The 16870-nt window shown below is 33.4% G+C and overlaps 1 protein-coding gene across 1 annotated transcript; it reads left to right on the top strand.

The window, feature by feature from the left end:
• The first annotated feature begins 5935 nt into the window (after positions 1-5935).
• Positions 5936-16530, top strand: LOC130825656 (COP1-interacting protein 7). Its single transcript, XM_057690985.1, has 13 exons — positions 5936-6648; positions 8192-8371; positions 8508-8628; positions 9091-9130; positions 9254-9306; positions 9390-9445; positions 9641-9793; positions 9942-10135; positions 10692-12178; positions 12871-13803; positions 14677-15055; positions 16019-16084; positions 16190-16530. The coding sequence occupies exons 1-13, from the start codon at positions 6590-6592 to the stop codon at positions 16255-16257; spliced, it is 3789 nt and encodes a 1262-aa protein (XP_057546968.1). The 5' UTR covers positions 5936-6589; the 3' UTR covers positions 16258-16530.
• Positions 16531-16870: the final 340 nt, after the last annotated feature.

Here is a 16870-nt window from a genome sequence, read left to right as displayed (position 1 = left end):
TTAATTAAATTATTTATAGTTAATCAAAAATTGATCGTACTGAAAAGAAATCATTGAAAATTCATATTATATATGTTAATTTTGAGATACTTTGGACCGTCTTTAATCGGCTCATAAAGAAAAATATTGAGTAAGAATAGACATTAAACTTTGATGTACTGGATCTGAGACACGTCTCTGAGAGACGATCTCTCAGAATAATATGTCTCACGATGATACTGTATTTGTTATGTCTCACGATGATACTGTATTTGTGATGCTAGAAAATGGTGTTGGCTTTAAGGAAAGAAAAAAAAAAAACATAATTTTCAAAATAATTAAAAATATAAAAGTAATATTTTTAAATAAAATTTGAGTTTGATTCTGACGTATTCTGGTCTATCACTCCCCTTCTTTCTTTCAGTTCCCTAAGCTAAAAAATAGTGTAAATGTGATATGTTTATAATCAAATAACAACTTATATTTTTTCCACTCAAATTTTTAGGATAAATTTAAGGAGAAAAATTACCATAAATAATATAATTTTTCGTTATAATAATATCAATTTTTGATTAATCATGGATAACACTAACTTAGAGGTTTTTTCATAGAATAATATCAACTTTAGTTTATTAGCTAATTTACCTTTTTTTTGTTACATAATTTTCTTTAATTTGATTTTTAACATGTAAGGGATATTTTAGAGAAATATCCTAAGTTGGTATTATTCATAGTAGAAAAATAAATTTTTCATATTGCATTCATTTTAAAAAACATCGAAGTTTCATATTTATTATTAAATTTCTTATCATTCATTGTAGGGTAGATTGGGGCTTTTATATGAGAACAAAATCATCAAGGATACTAAAACTAATGCAAGGAGGTCCATCACTTGAAGAAGTGCGTTCCAAATCAATTAAGTTAACAAAGGAAATTCAAGGATTTGGAAGCTCATCATCTCCATCATCATCATCATCTTCATCATCATCATCACCATGGTCATCATCATCATCATCCCCAGAAAGCTCATGGAGATCATCATTTGATTCTAATTCTACTTCTAGTCCTTCATGGAATCACAGCATGGCCAATGACCAAAACAAATATGGATATGATCAAATGAAACAACCTCTTGAACATGATAAAATGCCCAAGAGTTTCCTTAATGATGGAATGATTAAAAATGATATATTAGATTTTAATTCAATTCATCTTCATTCATTCACTGAAATTAATCTTAATGATGAATGTGAAGCTAATAACATTGATAATAACAACAAAAAAATGGGATTTTTACAAGGTATTGCTACCAAAAAATTTGGTTATAGCCCATTGAAAATTATTGGTGAGAAATTATTGTCTAAGTCTCTTAGTGATATTGGGATAGGATTAGGGAAAACTAAAAAAGTATTTGATCATTATTCTTCTCTAGGGCATTAAGAGCTATTATTATGAGAGACCGTCTTTTGATGAAATGACTTCAAAACAAAGAGCTTATATGATAATTATTATATTAGCTGGGCTCTTAAATTCATATATGAGAAACGTCTTATACAAGAATTTGCGAATAATCTAAGTGATATCCAATTTTTATGATCATGCTTTGTATGTATATTTATGATGTATAAAAATGTAATGAGACATTAGAGATAGTCTCTAGATAGTACACTTTTGGGTGTTATGTGAATAAATAGATTAAATTGATTTAGTGTGAATTTAATCACAAATATCTCTTACATAAAGTTTATTTACTAGTTTTTGTATAAGTATAGAAGAAACTTGCTTTTTTAAAAAGATAAATGTCATTACGATTTACAATTTTCTCATTTACTTCATTTTATATTTCACGACTAAAATGCACTTTTATGAATTTAACTATTACATCATTGATGTAGTTATTTTTTTTTTATCATCATAGGTTTTTTCCCATTAAAACATAACTTTTTGATTATATATATATATATATATATATATATATATATATATATATATATATATATATATATATTAAAAGAAACATTTAAATGTTAATATAAATGATAAAAGGATGGATAGGAGACAATAGCATGGAGTGGCATATAAGATATGAGATATGGAGCCACTTTGCATTGAAAAATGGAATGTAAATATAAGAAGATTGTTTGTATGTATGAAATGTAATGAAGGAGGAGACAATGAATCCACACATTCATCATACATGATTTCAACTTGTCCCATTTGAAGAGTATAAAATACAAGATCTACAATAATTATTTGGATCATTTCCTATAATTTTTTTGTATATGAAAAGTAGATACTAGCCACTAGATAGAGTTGGAATTGTGATTGATATTTTTGGAATATTAGGAATTAAAAATAAACCTAAGTAGTGCCTAATTGGTTGCTTTTCTTGATCTTTTCCTCCTTTTGATTTTCTTTTGAGCAAAAGGACCGGTGGTTGTTAAGGATAAAAATGTAAATTAGAGTTGTTTATGGGCGGATTTGAGCAGATAACGGATTAGGTAACGTCTTAAAAATTTATTTGCGGGTTTAAATGTTTAAAAGCCTGTTCGTATTTACGGATCTAATTTTTTTGTCAATATCTGCCCATTTTCTTAGCGGGCGGAACCCCAGATTAGCGAATATTACCATTATAAATAGTTAAGACATAATTAGTAATTACGGACTATATATACTCAAATATAATTAGTAATTAATGATCATTCTTTGATTGTGAACTTCAATTCTTATCATTCCCAAATTAAGAGAGAAAGATTGAATCTTTCCCTTATGGCCTTATGGGTTTACAGTAAAAAGGTAAGAAAATGTATTTGAGGTATCCAATCATTCTCCGATTAACTATAATGAAATAAGCGAGCGGGTGGATATGTCCAAACCCGTTTATTTTTCAAGTCGGGTGGATCGAGCCTAATGCCTAGTCCGCTCATGAATAATTTTAATTGCAATCACTCAAGTGCATGACTAAGAAAACTTTTATTGTCTCTTTTAAATATTTTAACAATTAAGAGCGAAATAAACAAAAATTTAACCATCGGATTAATACCTTTATTTTCCCAGACCTTGATTATAGTCATTCTATAAGCGGGATACATTGGATATGATGATGGACTAACACCTTTATTCTAAGTTGTTGTGAGGGATCAAAAATTATGGAGATTTATTTATTTTTCAATTATTTTAGAAAACGGGCTTTATCAGCCATTTAAAAGTTAATAATAGATGATTGGTGCTATTTTTATATACTATGGCGTTTATAAGTTGTGATTCTTAGGGTTCATATTCACATGCATTATTCTCATTGCTTATTTTTTATGATTTGTGCAAATTTGTGTCATTTATAGAGTTATTTTTAAGTAATTGAGTAAAAGAAAAAAAGTTTACTTGTGTTTTTACATTTGTTGATGGAAATTAATGAAGATACACCAAAGAAATGAAGTAAATCAAGTCACCAAAGCAAGTATGACGAGCCAATGCAAGACAACGCAAGGCAAGAAAAAAACTCAATGACGAGTCATTGGTCTTCACCGGTCTAGTGCAACAATCCGCCATGAAAACCAACGAGTTTTTAAAATTGCGTGGATAAATTTATAAGGAAAAAATGAGAAAGTATGCAAAGATGAGAATTAAAGAAATTGAGGGGAGTATTACCATTAAAGAAAATATTATATACTAAAGGGATACACGATAATAAAAACTATAACCTTTTCATAAAGACAAAGAGAGTATAAACTAAACAAAAATAAGTACATGAAAAATCATTTTTCTGAAATTTGATTTTCATTGTCCCCTCCTTAACTTTTCCCTTTTCTCAACTTATCCCATGTATTTTTTTCATTTAGAATATACTATCACTCAAAAAAAAGATAATTGTCCATAAATTTAAGTTGATTTGATCATCTATCAAATGCTTATCTATACTTCCTCCGTTTTATTATACTTGCAATCGATAGTGACATTTTCCGGACAATATGTCACAAAACGGAGTTAATAATTATTAATTGTCCATTAATTTGCATTAAAAATCATAGGGGTGTTTGGTTCTTAGCTTTTTGGTTAGCTTTTGGCTTGTTAGTTGATCAAACAGTCAAAAAACGTATTCGAAAAATGACTTTTAAAGCAGCTGAAAAGCTGGTATTAGAGCCAAAATGAAAAAGCTGCTCCAGCTAGCTTTTTCGATTGGCTTTTGACTTGTTAGCCCACTTTTTCTCTAATAAACAACTAACATCCAATACTTAAATTTACCAAATATCTTCACAATAGCTAGCTTTTTCAGCTAACTTAAAAGTCAACAAAAACAACCAATATTTTCAGTTGATCAAACAATAAAAAAGCCAACAACCAATTGCCATATACTCCATAGTCTAGCTCACTTCACTTCTAATAGTATAAAATAAAATAAAAAAATGATCCAAATCTTGGGTTAATGAAGTGTATAAGGTCCTAGCTAGTGGTCCCACTCAGTTAAGTAGCAATAAATAATAATGGTGAACAGCTGATACACGATTTTGTATTTAATAAAACTTGGGTTCATCTGTATGTCATCCCTCCAAACTCCAAACTAAGGTGGCTGAGTAGTGATTAATGAATCTTCTGATAGTTTGATTATATATTGTTTATTTTATCCAAATAACTTTATTGTGCACCTCTAAAAGAATTCTATGTGAATTTTTTTTTTCTTAAAAGAAAATTTATATGGTAAATTAAAGTGAAACACTATTTTTTTTCTCACTAATTATATCAATCATATATGGAAAAATTATAAAAATAAATTAACTTCCTTCGATCCGCTGAAAATAAATTTAATAACTGTTTACTTTTAATTATTGACTTACAATGCAAAGAAACTTTGAAGATGGTTGAAACTTGAAACAATATGTGGGTTTATTTTTTGTCAAATATATCTACTAGGTGAATTTATTTAAAATAAATTATAGGTGAATTTATTTTCAATGGATCAAACAAAGATTGGTTTATTATTAGCAATGGAGCAACTCTAGGTTAATAACCGTTATTTGCCAACTTGGCAAATCACACCAATGTGGAAAGATTTGATAGGGTGATATTTTTTTAATTGTAATTTATCTTTTTGTGTTTTGCTTATTTTATTAATATATATTTTTGTTTTTTATGGTGATTTACAAATTACAATGATTGATAAGAATTTTCTAATTAGCAATGTACCATATATGTAATTATGTAATAAAATATTTTGAATTAGAACGTTAAAATTAAGGCCTTTTGCGAATTCAACAACCAAAATATCAAAATTTACGCTATTCAGACCAAGTCATCAGATTCCAACTGATTAACCTTCTAATAATTATTGACTATCTCTAACTGTCTTTGACTTTCTATTTCTTTTCATTGTTTCCCACACCAAATACAGACTACAACAAACTAGTTTATATTAATTTATATATTTTATTAAAACTATTGATAAAAAGTTAAGGATATTAATTTTTATTTATTACATTGTATGGTTTAAATAAATCAGATATAAAATTAAATTTGTAAAGAATTATGAAGCATATAATGCAAACTTAGAGTAAATATAAGGCCTGTATAAGGTGGGTATACTCATAATAAGTAAACTCATTTAACTATAGTGGATGTGAATGAATTTAAATGCATATCCTCGAGGACAAACTTAGAGTTGATTCCTTGTACAAACGTGGGTATAAAAATTTTCTTCACCATGGATGATCGGTAAGTGGTGAATTTTAAATGGATATAAATACGCGAAATGACATACTGCACCCATTCGCCCATCTTGGTATTTAAGTGTGTTTAGTTGGTTTCCTTACACAAACGTGGATATAAAAATTTTATCCACCATTGATAACTGATAAGTAGTAAATTTTAAATGGATATAAATATGTAAAATGAAGTAACATGCCTATATCCCTATCTTAATATTTGAGTGTGAGTATAATTTATAGCAAAATATTCCCACCATTTGGTTTGCCTCACTTCTCCACCAAAGAGAAAGAAAGAGGAAGAAAAAGAGAGGAAACCAAACCAAACCAAACCAACATTATTGTATTTGTAGGTCTCATTGGAATTGGAATCTTTGGATGTTCTCATTATTTAATTTCTTGTTGCCCGTTATGATTTACTTTTACTCTACACTTCTATTTACTCCTCATTTTTCTTTAGTGGGTTTATGTCACTCTCCCTTTCTCTCTCTATTTACTTTTACTGTCACTCATCACTGTCATCTTCTTTCTCTCTCCATTGAAACACTCCTTTTCTTTACCGTCTTATAATAAACCCACCATTGAAAGCTTCTTCCCTTTTCATTTCCATGTCTTTTTCTTAACAGCTTTCTTGCCCTTCACCTTTTTAATGCTATTTTGGCCTTATTCAATGAATTCCTTCTTATTTCACTTAATTTATAGGATTATATTGCAATTTACAAGTATTATTTAATAGTCAAAACTCAAAACATTTCCCAAAAATCAGATCTTTTTTATTTTTATTTCCCCATTAAAGAACATGATGAACGCTATATAATCTCTTGATTATATTATTTAATTGTTAAAAGCTCATATCTTGTCGGGGTTTTGCCAATTTTTTACTTAATTTTGTTGGGTGATTTCTTTTGAAGCAAATGAAATCAAGTACTCGACTTGATTCTATTGTTTTCCAGCTCACACCAACTAGAACAAGGTGATTTTTTTAGCTTTTTCTTTTTATTTTTCTGGGTATTTTTGGTTCCTTTGTTTATGATTATTTTTGTAATTATGTTTAGTTGGTGAATTTATGATGTTTAATCATGCATTGGTTTGACTTAAAATGGAGGAAGTTTCATGTTTTTGATAATGATAGAGTTAGGTGAAGGGGAATGATGTTCTTAAGTGTGTAATTTGTAAACCCTTCAAGCATGGTGGACAATACTTGGTATTTTTTTTTGTCTAATTTGACATTATAATTCTATGGATTAGCAAGAACAAAGGAAAGTTTCCTAGATTAGATTATGCTTTTTTTTGTTCCATCATATGTATGTCTTGATAAAGTATATAACATATTTTAAGGCTCTGTGTGAGGGAGCGAGATACCATGTGCTTATGTGTTTTTGGTTGAGTTGGTTTGTTAACATTGTCTCTACGAAGTTACCCCTTTGTTAATGGCCGTCTATTAGCATGTGCAAAGCGGTTTACAGCACAAGGTCCCATTACAACTCTATTTTTTTTATATTTTGTAAAATTGTAAAAGTTTATAGTTTTGCTTGGTGCTAAACATAAATTAATTAAAACAAAGAAAAATACACCATTAACAATGGTTAGTTGTACTATATCATGAAACATTTTTTTTGCTTTTATTACATTAATGGAAACTTTTTTATTTATAAACAATCCATGTAAAGATATATACAATAATTGTTGTTTAATTTACTATTAGATAATTGTGCTATGCTTAATTTGTCTACCTCTATTCTAATTTGGGAAAGCCATTGTCTAGAAGTGGGTAAGGAGAATAAATTGTTTCAGTTATTCCCATATACTTCTATTATTTAGTCATTTGGTGTGGAGTGAGGTGAATGAAGTCATGACAAATGTGGATAGAGGATAATTGTATGTGATTTAGATAATGTAATGGGGAAGAATTGTGCTTCTGATTAATTTGGATACATTGACTGTATTAAAGTGTAATCATGTGGATGAAATAAAGATATTTGAGTTTTGGTAATGCTAAATTGGTTTTGCCATGGGAAAATATTGTTGAGTTGTCCATATCATAGTGCAAAAATATGGTTTGATCACAGTTGCGATCAATGTGACCTATATTTCAGTCGCGATAAACTCAAGAGTTGTTGCAACCTTGTTTTTGCACTATGGTCATATCACTCAATCTACATCATACCCAGTATGTATATCCCACTCATATCAGCTATTAGAGATTCGGGAGGGATAAAAGACGCCAGACCATACCCTTATCAAAGGAGGTTGTAGCCAGTGAGACTCCCGTCTCCTAGACTAAACTAAACAATTCTAAAAAGTAACTACATGTGCCCGTGTTAAACTGCGTAGGCCAAATTTGGAATTCCCAAGTATAAGCCAATTAACTCTATTTTAGGAAGGTGATAACTTTGTAAGCTATCCCAATACCATATAGATTCCCATTCATTAAGGGAGAAACATGCATTTAGCAACTTAAACCCTTGTGGAACTTTATCAAAATGAAGGAAATCTAAATGCTATACATTCGTCAGGTGTGACCTAGTAATAACTGCTAATGGCAAAAGTGAGAAGATTGCGTCGGGTTTGCTAAACCCTTTCCTAGCTCATTTGAAGTCAGCAGAAGAGCAGATTGGGAAAGGAGGATATTCTATCGTTCTCGAACCAAAGCACGAAATTGATGCTGTGTGGTTTACAAAGGGAACAGTGGAAAGGTTTGCTGATCCTAGGACTCTCTTACTCTTGTATTCTCAATTTGCTTTGGATTCACATTTTTCCCCTTCATTAGATTGTTCGACATTATTTGTTTCCTTTTCGGTGTATATGTTCTCAATTTATGTAAGTCTGCAGGTTTGTCCGTTTTGTTAGCAGTCCGGAGATTCTTGAGAGAGTATACACTATAGAATCTGAAATACTACAGATTGAAAAAGCGATTGTCGTTCAAAACTGTAATGATAATGGATTTCCCAAGGTAATTGACAACCTATTAAGAATTTTTAAAAGCATGATGCTATCTAACTGAGATAGACACCGTTATAACTCTTATAAGTATTTGTAAAACTATGTCTCATTCAGGATCGTCTCATTTATTTTTGGATCTATGATCGAAAGATGAAAATGTTCCTTATGAACTTAAGGCGTAATAAATATCTTTTATTTTTTATTGTTGATAAATACTAATAACTCATTATTTAAAACAATGTAAAATAGATTAAAATTTAATTCAAGTTAATATCAATCTTGCTTTGCCCTTGCTAATCGACAGCTATGCTCATTCTCCTACATTACCTTCTTATTTTCACACTATATTTGACAAAGTGAAGAGCGTACACTATTTTCTCCTTGGATATTTGGAAGCAATACTCGTGTTTATGGCTAAGTACTGTATCTTTCAAATTGATATTGAAATAAAACTGATGTTTATGAATATCAGGTAGAAGACATTCCGGTGAAGTCTGAGGAAAGGCTTGAAGGTTTCTCACTATTAAATTTTTTTGCAAGTATTGTTTACTTTGTTTTGTGTTTCACCTGGTGTCGACAGAGCACTTAGTCACAATTTTATTCGAAAGTTCTAACCGACTTTTGGCATTGGACAGGCAGTAAACCTGCATCAGGTAGTAATGAGGAAAAGGCAATCATACTTTACCAGGTATCTTTGACATGGTTTTGTTATTCAGTACTTGCTAAATTGGGCATCAATTTGAATAATTAAATTATCTTTTTGTACCACAGCCGGCTGGCTATCAAGCTGAGGAAGATACATCTATCACACAGGAGAAAAATTCGAAGTAAGCATTTCATTAGGTTCATCATCATCGTATTAAGTGTATCCCGCCCATAGAAAACTATGATCAGGGTCTGGGTCTAGGGAGGGAAGAAAGGCGGCAACCCATACCCATAAAGCATTTCATTATGTTGAAAACTTTAAATAATCTCAAAAAAATAGTAATTTTGTAAATCTAACATTATATATGTTTTATCAGAGTTCAACTTGTACAAGTTCTCGAGACGCGTAAAACTGTGTTGCAAAAAGAACAAGGCATGGCCTTTGCACGAGCTGTTGCTGCTAGCTTTGATATTGATAACATAGTCACACTCCTTGCTTTCGCCGAATGTTTTGGGGCTTCACGTATGATGTAAGCTGCATTCTTTTGAACCAAACAATTTAAGTATTCCGTTTCTAGGCTAAATATGTAGCTTCTCTTTGAATGCATTAGTCCGTGGAAACTTATATTTGACGGGATTTCTTGTAGTTCGTAATGGAATATTATTTTCGTGCTATAGGGATGCCTGCAAAAAGTTTTTGGACTTATGGAAAGCAAAGCATGAAAGTGGACAGTGGGTTGAAGTTGAAGCAACTGAAGCGATGTCGTGCCGGTCTGACGTGCCTTCTACGAACGCTGCAGGCATTGTCTTTCTGGGATCAAGTGAATCAAAGGAATCATTCCCACCGGGTGATGCGACTCCTGAAAAAAAAGGTATATCAAGTCCAAGTGGAACAAATAACACAACGAATGATTAAGTGGTGGGGACATTATAATAATGTGGATAGATTTTAAAAAAAGAAAATAAAAAGCTATGTGGATAAGAATAAAAAAAGTGGCGAGATTATTACCCAAAATGGAAATGTTGCAAAGTAAAAGGGATAAACCAAAATAGGACTGTTGGCATACTCATGGAGACAGAGTAGTATCATAAAACTTATGTCGTTGAAATCGTTGTATAACTTACCTTAAGAATCTTGTAGCATTTCGTATCTATAAGCGTAGCTTTCATCAACGGTAGACAATATTTAATCGGTGGATTTATCATCTAGTATTGATTTCAGGATAGAAACTTGTGTTTGATCGGATGATGTTAGGCTATTTGCCCAAGAATAGCCCAAAATCGACCATAATTTGCTTTTTTCAATTTTTGATTCGCTAGGGGATTAGTGAATCATGTGACACTCGTCAAGATAAATGGTTGTTTTCTGAATGAAGTTTTCATTATTAGTATCCGAATCTTATGTGATTTTACCTATCCTTGAAACAGATCAAGCACTTCCAAATCCACATGAGTACAGTCCCGGCCAGATTCCACATCCTATGTTCCCGGCCTGGCAAATGCATCCTCAAGCAAATGGCATGCCCGTCTTTCCGCCATATTCGATGCAAGGCATGCCTTACTATCAGAACTACATGGGGCAGAGCCCTTATTTTCAATCATCTTATTCGCCTCATGGTGAATCCCGATCACATTCTGGTCGGAAAACAAGGCGTAGAAGGCATTCAATGGATAGCCGAGACACGAGTGCTGAACTTGAAACCGAAGAGATAGATGCTTCCGGAAGAACATCGGATGATGTTACGGATGAAGAAGATTCAGTGAGCAGGAAGCCAAAGAGTAAAGGAGAAAAATCTTCCAGAAAGCATTCTGGAAAAGTCGTGATCCGTAATATTAATTATATTACTTCCGCAAAGCAAGGCTCGTCAGATAACGATGCACAATCTTGTCCCGATTCTGGAACTGACGATGAAGGACGAACTATTAAAACTGATGGAACAAGAAAACTGAAAAAGAAAGAAAGACTGTCTGAACCGGCAGACGATGCTGGAAATTGGCAAGCCTTTCAGAATTTCTTACTCAATGATGCTGATGATAATAATAATTCCGCAAGGAGCGGCATGTTTGAGATGGAAAGTAAAGTTAAAGGAAGAAAGCGACAATCTGCTATTGGGGACGATTCGTCAGCTCTTGGAATGCGTAAATTTGATGAAGATCGTGATGTAGGAATCAGTAAAAATCTTGAGATTGATGGAGATTCAACCTGTTTGAGGAGGTCCGTGGGTGATCAAATGTTGAGTTATCGTCAAGATTCAAACTCGAGGCACGAAAATAGCCAAGAAGATCTGCAATTTATGGAAGCGGGGGGTCAAAGACGTGCTTACAGGCGATCTGCGGATGCAAACATGGAATATATGATCAACCGGGAAGATAAACTGTCGGATGTGTGGGACCCTTCCCTAAATCCTGTCATCAGTAATGGTTTTCAGGAAACGTCTGATGGAAATAAAAAAAGTTCATTGAATGGTATGGTTGATGAATCTTTTATGGTCTTGCAAAGGCCGGGTTCTTTAGATCAAGTTAGAGGTGATGGTAGAACAGCTGTGGATATGGATTGTGAGCTTCCTTCTGTGCCTCGTAAGACGGATCACCGCACTTATGAGCCAAATGATTTAAACTTGCTGCCGAACCGTGCAATGGAAGGTCAATCAGGTGGCTATGACCCAGCTATGGAGTATGATATGCAAGCTCAAATTAGCAATGAGGCTAGGATGAATGGTAAGAAGGAAGTTGCTACGGATGCCAAAGGGTCGAGGAAAGCCATCAAGGATCAAAAGGTGAAGACCGAGAAAAGAAATACACTGGGTATCAGAAGAGAAAAACCTTCTAAATTAAGTCCTGCTGAAGATGCACGAGCTCGAGCTGAAAGGCTACGAGCTTATAAGGCTGATCTACAAAAGCTAAAAAAAGAAAAGGTACTTTGTTTCGGTTCCATCTTTTTTCCCCATATACCAATCTGTGGTTCCTTGTTGTCTTTTAAAAGGCCCTATTTATTTTTGCTTGCGTTGTCTTTTAGAATAAGGTTCTTCATTATATCAAAAGATAAAAATTTTTCTACTTCAAGAAAAATAATTCAATATTAAATGTATTTTAACATTATATTCCTTCAAGTATAAAAACGGTTTACAAACAAATCACTTAAAATTGCAAACAATCACCTTATAAATTGGCAAAACGTCGTAACAAACAGGTTAGTTTCAATAGACCCTTAACAACAAACTTGCAAACATCCACCATTAAGAAACATTTTTACCTGCTAGCACTGCCTTTTTAACAGAATCCATGCATTTTGCCGTTAATTTAGGTCCCTTCTGATATCTCTCTTTCAGAAACGTACTTAAAAGTTACGAAGAACACCCTTAGCAGGTTATCCGAGTTTACTCTAGGCAAATACCCCTAGTTGGGATTATTCATGGTTAATCAATAGATGAGATTATTGTAGGAAAATTTAAAAAAGGTTGGATTACTCTAGTTAATTTTTTCTTTATCTAATAGAACTTTCAAATTAGATGAAAGATCCTTTAGCCTTGTAAAAATGTCATAGGCGACAAAGGTCTCACAAGTTGCAACCTCTTCTGATTGTTTTTTTCTCCTACTATATTTCTAGGAAGAGGAGGAACTAAGAAGGTTAGAAGCATTAAAGTTAGCTAGGCAAAAGAGAATTGCTGCTAAAAGTGGCGCCAATCCTACTCTTTCATCTTTACCATTGCAACCGGCCAAGAGACAAATGCCCAAACTTTCTCTCGTCTCTCAGAAAGGGTCAAAGTTCAGTGACACAGAGCCCGGGTCTAGTTCCCCATTACAAAGATCCACGTTAAGATTTATATCCAAGGTATCACCAGATTCGAGTAAAGCTTCTAAATCTGCAAGATTAAATAATGTAAGTCACACAAATGGAAATAGACTAACTAGGTCGTCTTCCTCACTGAGGACACGGAAGGAAGAAAAAAACAGTGTTACACCTGATCCAAAGGCATCAATGTCCAGAATCAGAAGATTGTCGGAGCCAAAAGGCACTATCTATCACAATTCTTCCGGGAAGTCTGGAAGTGCCAATATAGTCGCAAGACGTAGGGTATCTGAAAGGTCCGAGATAAAAAATTCATCTTCCACTTTGAACATCGACAAATTGAAATCATCGGTAGTTTCAGAAGTCAAGGTTAGAGTATCTAAAACTTCTGCAGTTAATGTACAGAGAAAGCCAGCTGAAGAGATAACCCAAAAGTCCGATGATATAATTACTAGGAATTTGAGTAAGGACCTCGCCAATGTTTCGTCCCACCAGGATGTAGATGACAACCCAATAGTTGAAAAGACTGTTGTAATGCTCGAACGTGAGAAACCTGCAGCGCTGGTCTTTGATGCTCTTAAGGATAGAGTAGGTGCCCATATGCAGTCTAATGCCCACAATGAAGTTGGTAAACCGGAGGAAGATCCGGCTGTCCCTCCACCCGCTTCACCTATAATTGCTGTGAAAGAAGTTGACAAATTGACATCAAATTGCGTTGGTAAGGAGCCATCTCACACCCGATTGATTGAGGTAATCTTGAAGAAAACCCCTCCTTCCTTTGTTAATCATAGCTTTTGGTCTATGGATGCTGCTAAAATATTGAAATGCCATTTGCTATTTCTTAATATTTTCTCTTACGTTACTTACATGATACTTTCATATATTGCAAGTTGCTTTGGGTCCTTGTACTATATGTATTACCTTGTGATAACTCTATGCTTGGCAATTTTCTTTCTTTCATTTGTCTTGGACAGCGAAAACTTACCCCCTAGACATGCTCGTATTTTCTTTCAGCTCTTCTATGTTAAAATCGAATCGTCTATTGAAATAATGTTCATATATGCTTAAATTTTCTGGAACAGGTTGTCACCTTTCCTTCACTCCCAGTACACCCTAAAACAATGTCATGAGAGAACGTGTGTATATATATATATAACTTAAATATACATATTGTGGTAAAAGGGTATACATATTTTTATAAAGGGAAAAGTTTAAATTATTTACTAAAAGACCATCCGAATATGTACACCTTTAAGCATGTATGTACACTTTTTAAAAAATGTCTAATTATTTACAAAATTTCACTGAAATATGTAATATCATTTAAGCTTTTATTTACATCTGTTTTCAGTTTTTACCCATTTAATTGGTTTTGACATGATCCAAATCACACATATATATATATATATATATATATATATAATATTTGTGAACTCGTGTTATGTAATGATGTAAAAATCAGTTGCGAAAATCTCATGCCTAAATCCAAATTGAGGGGGTGCCCCCCCTCTTTCTTTTGAGAGCTTACTGAAATCTACTTGTCTTTGTTGATAGTGAGTTTCTGAGTGTTATCATTTGCTAGCACTGCCTCTATATTGATAGCTATCATTTTTTGTTTGACAGGCAGAAAAAGTGTCACCCTCAGTTGACACTCATAAAAAAACACATCATGCACCACAAGCTCGGCCTTCCTCCCTAGAGGATCCCAGCATGGCTGTATCAGATTACGGGAAGGCACCACCTGCAAGCGTAGAGAGGGAATCAGCAGGTTTACAGACGACCAAAGCACAATTGTCCGACACTCAGAGACCTGGACTGATTAATACATCAGATGCATATTCAGGGAAATCTCAGGGGAAGGAATCATCGAAAGGTTTTAAAAGGCTATTGATGTTTGGAAAGAAGAACACACCTACAAATGAACGTAAAATTGAGACAGATGAAGGAAATCTTAATGGGTTCGTGGTTGATGATCATTCATTGAATGGCTCTTCTAGTGAAGGTAATGTCAAATTCTACAATGATGCTGTAATCTTGGTAATTTCCAAATTCCAACACTTTTTCATCGCAGTCAAACCATCCATATTATAAGCATTCATCGTTTTTGAGTTGTGGTTAATTGGAAACAACCGAAGGGTGAGGCTGCATACATCCGTCTCCATCAAATCTCACCGAGGTGGGACCGTAGGAGCCTAGATGGAAGCCCGTATTGCATTAAAATTAATTGGATGTTGTCGTGTTTGTGATTGTGAGTAACGGAAACTACTCCTATATGCAAACTCTTAAAATTGGATTCATTTAAGTACTCAAGGGACCCTGTTAAATATCTATTGTTTGTATTGTAGCCAAGTTACTTGAGAATAGGCTATATAGTTGCAAGACAACTACCACATTCGTTTTTCCCACATTCGATGAAAATCATGGTTGTTTTGTGTATATCTACCTATCTTGTATCTGCGGTTCTCAGTCTTCCATATCAGATTTTGGTTATGATCTCCATTTTGAAACCCTTAACAAAAGCCATTTTGGCACCTACCTATTTTGGATTTACAGTGTTAGTTTTCCATGTCAGAAATTGGTAATTGTCTCCATTTCGGAGCCCCTATATTAGAGGTGTTCATCTGGGTCATCAGATCAATTTCGGGTCGGGTGTTTCGGGTTGGTTCAAAATCAGGTCCTGTGTCCACAATGATTTTAAATCCATTTTGAAGTCGGGTTCGGTTCCAACGTCGGGTATATATCGGGTCATCGGGTTTGTTTTGTACACCTCTACTCTGGTTACTTGAATGTTTGGTTCAATTCTGCAAAAGTATCCCCTGGGCCCTGATGTAAATGTATATTGCATAACCATTTCTGATTTATTTTTACTGCCCGACTTCTACGCCTTCCGCTACTATTTAGGGTGCAAACCCGATATGGTTCCTAGAGCTAACTAACATGTAATCTCCAAACATATTTTGTGCAGTTTTTACCGTGAAAAGTCTTCTGATTCACGAGGAGAGCTCGAGTGCTGGCACTACTCCAAAGAAGTGTAAGCATACATTATTATTCATCAAACTGTCCCTTTTTATAATAAAGTATAAAAGACGATGTTTCTTGAACTGAAGTCACTTATTTCTGGTTTTCCCGATTGCAGCTTCACGACCTTTCTCTTTATTGTCACATTTCCGAAGCAAGAACAGTGAGAAAAAGTTGTCGACATGAAAACAATATGTTCCGTTCAATGTCCGAATATGCCACATGATTTTGATCTTTTTGTGGTAATGTTGAGTATGTAAAGTTCACAATGGTGTCTTGTTGTAAAGCCTTGATCTCGAACCCTATGTCATTGGTATTATTTATGTGAGAGTTTAGTTGGTTATGGTTGTGCCTAGCTCCTATCTTGCATGAATCAACTTGTTTTATCAAAGAGGTGACATTCGGGTTGAATGTACGATCAAGGGTGTTGAATTGGGTCATTTTTCGGGTTTTTGCTTACCTTGGCCAACATGTTATAATTAGAATTTATTTTTATGTACGGGTCAAGTAGGATCTTAGCCGGGTTAGGTTCATTTTGACCCAATTGCGCCTTTCGTACAACTAACAACTAGAGTTTTTGTTTAAAAGACCAACCCAAATCGATTATCGTACTATAGATTTTCCCCCACAAAAAGTTATTTTTAATCACAAAAAGTTCACAATGGTTAATACGTAATTCAAATGATTTTCACCTTCACATTCAATTATAGAAGGGAAGGAAGAAAGATGTGTTTTCTTATCAAATTTTTCTATTTATCGGTAGGATTTGGTTTGTAAAAAAAGTCGAGATTTCCCTCTT

This window comes from Amaranthus tricolor, chromosome 10, assembly GCF_026212465.1.
Source record: "Amaranthus tricolor cultivar Red isolate AtriRed21 chromosome 10, ASM2621246v1, whole genome shotgun sequence".
Classification (NCBI taxonomy): domain Eukaryota; kingdom Viridiplantae; phylum Streptophyta; class Magnoliopsida; order Caryophyllales; family Amaranthaceae; genus Amaranthus; species Amaranthus tricolor.
This window is presented reverse-complemented; position numbering and strand designations above follow the sequence as displayed.

What these genes read in the sequence shown, in the direction of transcription:
- LOC130825656 (XM_057690985.1), top strand. Translation starts at nt 6,590, where the DNA reads ATGAAATCAAGTACTCGACTTGATTCTATTGTTTTCCAGCTCACACCA. An exon ending in CTCACACCCGATTGATTGAG is followed by an intron (nt 13,804 to 14,676) that starts GTAATCTTGAAG and finishes TTTGTTTGACAG; the next exon opens with GCAGAAAAAGTGTCACCCTC. An exon ending in GAATGGCTCTTCTAGTGAAG is followed by an intron (nt 15,056 to 16,018) that starts GTAATGTCAAAT and finishes TATTTTGTGCAG; the next exon opens with TTTTTACCGTGAAAAGTCTT.